At 43.2% G+C, this 10092-nt stretch overlaps 1 protein-coding gene across 1 annotated transcript; it reads right to left on the bottom strand.

The window, feature by feature from the left end:
- Window positions 1-1976: 1976 nt before the first annotated feature.
- Window positions 1977-9330, bottom strand: KDELR1 (KDEL endoplasmic reticulum protein retention receptor 1). The gene is made up of 5 exons (XM_044447885.1): window positions 9032-9330; window positions 7154-7254; window positions 5971-6129; window positions 4445-4697; window positions 1977-2738 (listed from the first exon to the last, which is right to left on the bottom strand). The coding sequence occupies exons 1-5, from the start codon at window positions 9120-9122 to the stop codon at window positions 2704-2706; spliced, it is 639 nt and encodes a 212-aa protein (XP_044303820.1). The 5' UTR covers window positions 9123-9330; the 3' UTR covers window positions 1977-2703.
- Window positions 9331-10092: the final 762 nt, after the last annotated feature.

Below are 10092 nucleotides of genomic sequence, written 5' to 3'. Positions count from 1 at the left end.
GCTATCTTGACTATTTTTTTAGGCACCCATATAAAAATATATAAAAGTGATGGAAGGGGCATTTGATTGCTATCATTTAGTTGCTTATAATGATGACCCTGCTATTGGGTAGTGTGAGATCACTGCCTCAGGTAGCAGATTTGGGGAAAGACAGGGTCAGCAAGATGATGGAGAACAGAGCTGGTTGTGTAGCACAGAGCCTGCCATGCACCTCCTGAATAGTACAGGCAGCAAGTCCAATCACTTTACGTACATGGAATGGAGGGGAGAATAGGGGTACTGTCTCAATTTTTGCCTTAGACCGCAAAATATCTTGGTACACTCAGGTTACTAATCTGTTAGCAGCTACTTTCTCCAGTTGAGATGCAGTTTGGAAACTTCCACACTAGGCCTGCAAATATAGACCATCTCCCATTTTTTTCCACAGATGTGAGCTACACTGCTTCTTTGAGCCAGGTGAATGCTACTGTGTAGGACTGTGTGGGGAAAAAATCTGTGTGAATCAGGCTATATATACAGATACATCCCACAGTGGCCAGCTGTCATTTGCCATAATTGTTGTGGCAATTTTGCTAGCTAAAGTGATTATAGAAATGGCTACCAGTAACAGTTTATGTTTATAATCCAATTTGCAGCAAGGTTTCTCCATGGAATTTGAGGGAGAATATAAGTGGTTGATACAAGAGGGACTGTGTCACACCACCACCCGACAGACTCAAATTTACTTAGTAACAACTACTGAACATTATTTTAGAGTGCTGTTATTTTCTTATGCGAAGAACTAGAGAAACACTGTTACTGCAAAAAACAGAGACACTACAAATTGCTCCAAGATCAGCTTCATATTAAGTATAAATGACTTAAAAGCATACCCTGTCCATGCATCTCCCTATTATCTTAAAACATTTGCAAACTGTAGAGCTCCTCAGCATTAGTTAGTTTTAAAGCATTTTTCTGGCATTGTCACTTAAAAAGCTTAAGGACAGTTCATTTCTCTATGTGGTTACTCAGAAATGGCTTTCATTGAACTCAATGGGTTATACTTCCAGTTAAGTCTGTATAGGACTGCAGCCTCATTGTAAACTCTCATGAACCACAATCCAGCAAGAAAGCTTCTGCATATGTTACTCCAAGCATCTCATGACATATTACTTTGCTGGAAATGTTGTACTAACTCTTAAGATTCCTCTTACCCTAATCACTTCCAAGGTGATATTTACGACCGAATATAAGCATTCATTCATACATGGGTGTAAGCCCCACTGAGCTCAGTAAGATTTACTTCTAAGCTGACACAGTAAGATTACACTGTAAATCAGATAACAATGCAAACAGGAAGCCTAGATTAAAAGCACACAGTAGTCACCTATATTCCATCTTGCATTAATGTTCACATCTGGCAGGAGTGGCATTAGAGAGGTTCAAATGTACCTTTTAATGCCAGGCTAAGCAACTCTGGGAGGATCTGGGGAACATTTTCACCCACCCCCATGGGCCACATTCCTGCCACCACAGCAACATCAGAAGTGGCAGTGGCAAAAACCCTGGCATGTTGCCATCAACTTCCAATAACAAATCAGTACAAAAGATTAAAACTACCAAATTTAACTTGAAAACAAACTAAATTTGACTATTTTAACTTTTTGTACTGGTTTGCTACCAAAAATCAGCAAATTTCCAGGTTCAGTGCTAAGGGCAATGTGGGCTGCATATTTTAATAACATGTTAAAAGCAAATTTGCTATTAAGATTATTTAGCTATGAGACAACCTAGAAGTATCTAGGACAACCAGATATCTGGGCAGTTACAAAAAGTGTGTGTTGACTCAACACAGCATTTAATGTAGAATAGGCCCCAAGAGAAGGAAGTCACTGTTTCAGCAGACATCAGAACAAGCACTGTACAAAATATTACAATGAGAAATGAAGACAAGTGTGCATGAGCAGGGAAGCACAAAGATTACAGTGCAAACAAGCAACAAAACAACGTTGTTTTATTCAAATTCCCATCCCTCCCACAAAGGCACTAATTAATGGGGGTGGGGGAAGTTTATTTTTTCTCTTTTATTTAAAGTGGATGAGGAATTAGCCATCAGAAAATATACAAAATGAAGAAATAGTAAATGACAGAATATTTAGGTCTTTTCGCACCAGTCATCTTTTTTAAAAATTGAGGCCCCAAAATCACTATATAAAGGAAACAGTCTAAATATGTAAGCGCTTATGTTTTTCCAGACAGCTCCACAGCACTAGGCCCTCACAAAAAGAAAAGCTCTGACTTCTTCTTAGCAGTTACCAGCACAACACCCAAACCATGAGTGCGAAGTGGGAGGAGGGAGATGTCCAGCTTTTTTAAAAAAGCATTTTTCCCTGCACTGGTTATCAACAAAATAAGAGTCAAGAATATAGAAATTGAGGAGAATGATCAAAGGGATATTTTGAGAAACTTACAGACTGGCCAAGAGTAGCCATTATTAGCTTGGACTCCAAGCTATACCCCACCTCACCCCCATCTATATCAGTCTCTTGAACAGAAGGACTTGCCATTCTTTTGTCCCAGATCACACTAAGGTAAAAGTTCAGGGTGCAAGAAGAGACCAACAGGTGACTAACTTGGGTTGGTTGAAAAAAAGAAACCATGTGTCTTAGTTTTCTCTGAAGGATTCCCCTCATTCTGGGCCAAAGTATCTTGTCTCATTTTGAACTATGCCGGCAAACTCAGCTTCTTGCCTTTTAGAACTGCAGAAGGAAATAGAAAAAGGTTGCATGAGAATTTCATTTTAGTTTTGCTATATTTCAATTTTTATTTGGCTGTTTTTATTATTGTTAGGATATGTTTTAACTGATTGCAATCCACTTAGAGGGACCTCAGGCCAATTTGGTAGAAAGTTAAGTGTAGTAAATAAAGCTGTAGGCCCCTATTACCAAGTACTGAAATGCAACTGCGGCTGGACAAGGAAAAATCTTTTCAGCAATCCTTTAGAAAGAACATGTACTAATCAGCAATAGCCACTACAGACTTAGAATAGAAATTGGTGCCATAAGGAAAGAGGGGAAATCTGCTGGCAGGATGAGTGAGGCTGCAGCTCTAAACCCCCAACCCCACAGTGGATGGTTGCTGCTACCCACTAATTTGGGAGAGGTTGTTTCTCACTGGCCCCCTGAAGTCCTTTGCAAGATTACTGGAACCTTTGGTGTGAACTATGTGAATCAATGCTATGCTGAGGACGCTGAGACAGAGGAAGGCTGCTGGCTACTGTGGGTACGGCCACTGACTCCCTCCTTGCCTGCCTGCATAACTATATATTCAGCTAGCATGTTGAATCACTTTTATTAAGCAGGAAAGGTGTGGCCTTGCAGCCAGATGGGTGAGCGCATGTGGAAATGGAGCAGAGGGTTGGACTTGATGGCCTTCCAAGTCTACTTCTATTCCCTACAGGGTATACCTCTCCCTCCCCTCATTTGCCTCTGCAGACAGTGGGGGAAATGTAAAATTTTAAAGGAGGGGAGATGGAATACAGTATCCCAAATAAGGGTATAAGTGAACAGAAATATTCCACATAGGAAAATACAAAAGCAGAATTATTATTGGGGGGGGGAAGCTAAGTGGACAAAACAAACACTCAAATAGTCCAGTGATGACTGACAGTGCATTCATTATTCATAGAATGCCAAGTGTGTTGGGGACGGGGGAAAAAAAGCCAAGGCAGGAGGAAGAAGAAAAGGGGAATGGGATTAAGTATCTTGAAAGAAGGCATACCTGGCAGAACACTGAAAAAGCTTTCCATATTGCAAGGTTAAATTGTGCATCCATAAGTCTGTGTTTCTACACACCAAACATAAAACTATCATACTTCCCTCTAAAAACCACCCACCCACACTTATATATATTAATATTCAGCTAGAGACCAATCAAACATTTCTGTACCTGCATCAAAAAAATCCAAGCAGCACCCACCCATACAGAAGTAAACACAGACCAAGAAAATATATAATTGATAATCTTCCTGCTCCTTAATCGTATCCCATAATCTATTGTCCGACATGATGCTTACATCTAGTAAGCTTGGACCAAATTTTCATTCACTATTATCAGAATAAGTTCCAAGTGTTTAGTCTTCAGAATGTGAGAACTGTTTATCTGTGTCATTGGAAGATATCAGAACTAATTAATTTTTGCCAATTTACAATCAGTAAAATGCCAATGGGATGTTAACAGGTATGTCTGCACCAGAGAGGCTGAGGTCTGACTCCAGCTGTAGATTGCCCTCTAGTGATTGTTCAGATTAGCAACACCTTTCATTCAAGGAAAATTTGGGCATCTTGTTGAGATGTACCAGTTCTCAACTAACTGACTCTCCCGCCCCAGTGCTAAGAACCTTGAATCCCAGAATCCTCCCATTCTACCTATAGGATCCCATCAAGATTTTCTTGTTTCGAGGTACCTTTTGTAATGTAGAGGTAGAAGAAATCGCAGTACAGTATGGTTTGCACCAAGCCAGCCACAATGGCAATGAGGTCGAAGAAGCCCTCAAACTGGTAACGCCAGATCCAGTTGAACAGGTAGAGGGAACGGTAGACACCCAAGGCGAAGAGATAGTGGCTTGTGATGGTCTCAGCCTCGCCTGTTTTACTCACCATGAAGAGTTGTGGCAGGATAGCCACTGACTCCAGGTAGATGGAGAAGGTCCAGAGAATCTGCAGGAGTCCAAAAGCGACACAGAATGATTGGGACATGCATTCTTGATAATGAAACATAACAGACAGATCAATCCTATGGCCCCTATTTAGCATCTAGATTTAGATGCTTTAGATTCACAGCTCTGAGGCTAGAAAAGAACTCTGAGCAGGGAATCCATGTCTGAATCACCTCTGCCCACCTCAGCTGCATAGAATGAACTGTGCTGGTGGCTTCACCAGAGCTGTAGCAGTGACCTCAGGAAAGGAGCAAAAAGGACATTCTGGGGAAGCAAAAGAAACTAGATTTGCCTGACAGTGTTCTAGCCTCCTTTCCTCTCTGTCCTGAAGCACCATGCTAGGTGGCCAGCATGGGCCATCCAGATGATTTGCAGGATAGGAGTGCAGAGGCAAATATGGGCATCACCTTCCACACAAAGCTGTGCTCCCATCAGTTGCAGAGAATGTGACATTTGTATTGTCCACTATTACAGTGCAAGATTTAGGGTCTGTTGGTCCCAGCTCATTTTTACCTGATTTGTAACTGAAGAAAGTACAAGAAGCTGATGTAGATTGCAGCTTATCCTCTGATTTTTTAAAAAAATGGATTTCCCCCCAGTAAAACAGTTTCTGTCCTTTAATTGGATTAATATCTTGAGATGTCACTACCCCAAAAATTGGCTTGGCTCCAGACTAAGTTAGTCATGCCTCACTAAAAGTGTGATTAGCTTAGTCTGAATCCGATCCATTGACTTATCACCCTCCACCCATTAATGTATACTGTATACAATAAACTTATTCACCAGATACAACATACTAATTTCTTTCTGTCAATCTATTTGTTCAGTAGAGGTGTCTATTTTGAACCAAACACATTTCCAGCTATATAGCAGTCTCACACACTCTGTGCCACCTTCAAAATTAATTTTATATAAATGTACTTAAGCTTCATTGATCTGTGGATAAGCATATTGGTGCAGTTGAAAAAAATTCAGTGTTGCTTTAGAAACCAAAATTAAGGCCAACTCTATAACGCTCAGAAGCAAAAGTAGGCAAATAGGAAATAAGTACCAGCACATGCAGAGGCAAAATAACATGAAAAGCAAGAAGCTGGAACACAGCATCAGATACATAAAGGTGAGAACATATTCTGTGATGTAGCAGTCCCTTTTATAATCTTGTAGCCAGCTGTGTGAAGAATTTTTACAATGGGACTGGAAATCTCACCTACAGGAATGCATATGTGGGACGTGGGTCTCAGGGCAAAAGCAGACCACCCCATACAATAAATTACCTCAAGAGGAGTAAAATCATGATTCACTAGAAATGCTAACACTGCTGTAGGGACAACCAGGAACTCCACTCGGAACGTGTCGTGGTTGCCATCGTAGGTGGCTTTGAATTTACTATAGATCATCCACACTGTGGCATAAGAGCATGCGATATAAACCACCTACAAGAGACAAAAAAGATCAAGCGGGATCACTGAGATCAGCCCCTTCAATTCTCATTCTCAGTCAGTCCCATTCCTTTCTATCCTTCGTATTATGGAGAATCCATGTCTCCCTAGGAAACCTGTCTTACAACATTTTAAAATATTTATTTGCTGCAAAAATAGCAACAAAATCTGCATCACATTGTTCTTAATAAACCTAAGGCTTTCTACTGGTTTATTAAATATTTTATGAATATATTTGTTTTGATTAAAAGAGATAAGAAAATGACAATGTAATTCTGTGCACGGTTGGACAGAAGCAAGTCCGATAACTCCCAGCATTCCTTAGCCAGAGAGCTATAGACTTTTTTCTGTCTAAACATGTATAGGATTGCACCCTAAATTAAGGCTGCATTCTATGCTTCAAGGCCTTTTTTACATTCATAAAGGATGTAAGCATTACACCCTTCAAGGGAAATGTGCTAGACCCACCCCTCCTCACACATTTCCACTGCTCCCTACATGGGGAAGGTGATGTTTTGAACAGGAGGGCCTCCTGAGTGCATGGAGGCTCTCCATGCACTCTGAAACACCCGCTTTCTGACATTCCCGCTCGTGTGGAAAACACCCACAAATATGCTCTCCCACACAGAAGAGGCTCACCTACATTTAAAATGCTTTCCTCTATGTGTAGAGGGCAATGGAAACACTAGCAGAATGGCAGGGCTGGTGTGCTCTCACACCTCGGTGTTTAGCCTGTGCAATTTAGGAAGGCTTGAATAGTGCGTTGCTTTTGAGTCGGTGTGCACAGGATCGCACTGCAAGAGGCTGCCTGCTTTGTCCTGCTCCCTCCCGCAATGCTAAGCCATTTCAGGCAAAGTGTATTCATTCGGGGGAACTTAATTGAGAAAAAAGCCTACTCATCTACCTAGGCATTCCCCCCTCTGTCTTATCAGATCCATGCACCCACCCAAGCCTGTTAGCCTCTCATCCCACGGAGTCCCAATCCAAAAGCAGAACTAGTCTGGTGGCAAGCCTGTACCTTCATGGAGGTGTTGTACAGTGAGATGTAGTTGGTAAATAGGTCTAGGTACCGAGTTGTGAAGACAATGGCAAAGAGAACTTGGCTCTTCCCAGAAATCCCTGCATGGAGAAGCACAGGGCAGTGAAACGCACAAATAACCACAGGAGAAAAATTAGGAGTTCTGTGAAATAACAAAAATTGCAGGTAGCCATGCTGGCTCTTTAGTAAATATGCTTCACCTAACTCAAAGTAACAACACATAATATCTCTATTGGGACCAACTGAAAAGTTGTAAAGAAGTGAGCACATGGATGAAAACCCTTCAGGATTTTACAGCCCAAAATCACAGTCGCTCAAGTTTCAACACTCAGAAGGTTGGACAGACAGACACCAAGTTTTCAAAAGACCTTCAGAGCTGGGGCAGTGGAGTGCTGCCTATGGAAGACTAAAACTGGCATGATGCATCACTGGCAGGGCCTACTCCATGAGCTAATCCATGGCCTTTCCCAGTTTCCCACCCACACTAGGCCTCTGGCTTCCCTTCTGTCAACCCTCTCACTCTCCATGGGGCCGGCAATCACCCAGGCAACTAGCAAGCCCAATTCTATTTTTTTCTTCCTCAGAAGGTGGAGTTTAGCTAAACTTTATTCAATGTAATCTGAACTAGTTTCCACGTCACCATTCTGTCCATTCAATACCCCATTCCCTGCAACAGGCTTATCTCCAGGGAATTCCACATCTTTTATTTAATCAAGAAAGACCAAAATTCAACTTCCGGTTAAAGTCCTCTCTTTACAACTTGTTCCCCCCCCCCACCTCCATTGCTGAGGTAGCTATGCACCTTTGGAAAGAAAACCATTACCTAAAAAGCAAGCTTAAAATAGATGTCTTAATTATAAAGTATTGCTATAAAAATGAAATTATTAACCCACAAGTGAAAGATGGGTCACCTTTTGGAAAAAGTGAGCCAAACATCACGGGTATGCAATTTCTGCACCACTTTGACATTCCACAACCAATTACTATCTTTAATAATAAAAAATAGATGTTTCCCCTAAAGAAAAGGCTCGGTCTTCCAAGCCAAATTCAGGGCTACCTTTAAAAAAAGTCCCAACATACAGTAAAGTTTATTAACTTTTGCAGTTGCATTCAGACTTCAAAAGGATATGAAAGGGAAGTGTAAATCTTAAGTTCTGAAGTATTTAAAGAAAAACCCACCAGTAGCCTCCTAAAAGGGGGAGCATATTTGTTGCTTTAAGGCTGCATTCTGTGCACATTCCCCTGAAATGATTCTTCCAAGTGAGTCTTACTTCAGAGTAAACCTACGGAGGTTCCGTCTGCAATAACCCATTAATTGAATAAGAACAATTTGGCCTTTTGAAAATAACAAGCACTCTCTCTTTATAAAGAATGCTAAGAAACAACTTTTTACCCTAAAACTTTATCATGATGATACTTTATCATTCATTTGTAAATCAGAGTGGAAAAAACTACCACAGGAATAGACTTGAATACCTGAAATACAAGTTGATAGAAAGGTGGAGCTTTTTTCTTGTTTCAATCAGTGCCTTTTGAAAGGGCCACCTCATCACTTTCAAAGGGCCAACGTTCAGTTTCACAGCACAATCCTCGTATGTTTACTCGGAAGCAAGCCCCACTATTTTCAATGGGGGTTTAAGTGTGCACAGCTCTACAATCTTCAGAAATGGGAGAGAAGAGCCGTTAGTGGGAAATTTGCAAGCGCAAAGGAGGCCACTGAAGTTGGCTCAGAGGACGCTACATTCATTGGGGGGATCACGTTCAGGCCGGGAATAAGGAGTGGGATGCATGCCTACATGGGCGCTTCGCAGAATGAGCAGGGACCCCCTCCTTCGCCCCTCTGTCCTTCTTTCTTACCAGCACATGATCTCGTCTTCCAGATCTTCAAGAGCAAGATGATTATAGCTAACAGATGCGAAATGTCTCCCAGGAAGCGGAATATATTCATGGTGTTCCGGGTGCGCCGCGGAGAGCTCCGCTTTGCCTCACGGCGGGAAACCTGCAGAAGGGGTGCAAGACGCTGAGCTCTGGGGGCCGGGGCGAAAGCCCAAGGTGGAGGGGGGGCTGGTGCGTGGCGTGGGGGGGCAGGGCCCTATTATTTTATTTCCCCCACTCTTCTTTTTGATCTGGGGCGTGCGTGCTGGAAAGATGGCTAGGAAGGAAGGCCACAAAAGGGGAGGAGAGAACAGGCTCGCCACACCCACCCTTGGGCCGGCTTCGGCAAGGAAGAGGGTGGCGATAGGGTGGAAGGAACCAGCGAGAGCTCGGGTGCTTGTGTCCGGCTTCTGGGCGGAGGGACGGGATCCGTCCTTAGGAGAGGGAGACCAAAATGGGGGGGGGGGGGGAAGGCAGATTCTTGCGTTGCGAGGAATCCTCTGAAGCGCGCGCACACCTCCTTTTCCAATAAAACGGATTCCGTGTGGCCGTGGGCAATGGAGAGGGCTGTGGAGCCCCTTGGGGGGCGGGGATCGCGCCCCATGCCGCCCCCCGTCGTGCGCTGCAGCCCGTCCCCGAGCTCGAGCGCCCGCCAGAGTGGTGCTCCGGGGCTTCCGCCTGGCCTGCGTCCGCCGTGCTGAACGCGCGTGCCCGAGCAAGCGAAATTGGGTTCCTCGGCCACGGCGTTGCTAGTGATGTGGGCTGACACTTCACATATATGTCTAGCAGGTAGCTGCATGTATCTGTTCCTATCCCCTGGTTGTTGCGCTGTGTGGTGAGAGCGATGCACTGGAGACTAGTCCCTGCTGGGCTTGAAGCTCACCGGAGACTTCAAGACAAACTCTCAGCCCAACCTTCCCCACAGGGTTGTTGTGAGGATAAAATGGATGTAGGTAAGCTTCTTGGGTTCTTCACAAGAGGAAAAAAGGCAGGCTATAAATGCAGTGTAACAACAATACTTTGAGGGCCCTTGGTTAAAAATA

This window comes from Varanus komodoensis, unplaced genomic scaffold (genome assembly GCF_004798865.1).
Source record: "Varanus komodoensis strain SLA01 unplaced genomic scaffold, ASM479886v1 scaffold53, whole genome shotgun sequence".
Lineage (NCBI taxonomy): Eukaryota > Metazoa > Chordata > Lepidosauria > Squamata > Varanidae > Varanus > Varanus komodoensis.
Note: the sequence above shows the minus strand (reverse complement) of the source record. Positions and strands in the feature narration are given on the sequence as shown.

Excerpts from the sequence above, each read along its gene's own strand:
- KDELR1 (XM_044447885.1), bottom strand. The coding sequence starts at position 9,122 with ATGAATATATTCCGCTTCCTGGGAGACATTTCGCATCTGTTAGCTATA. Across the intron at positions 4,698-5,970 it reads ATGATTTTACTCCTCTTGAG|ATTCTCTGGACCTTCTCCAT; the intron begins GTAATTTATTGT and ends GGACTCCTGCAG. Across the intron at positions 2,739-4,444 it reads CTACCTCTACATTACAAAAG|TTCTAAAAGGCAAGAAGCTG; the intron begins GTACCTCGAAAC and ends TTCCTTCTGCAG.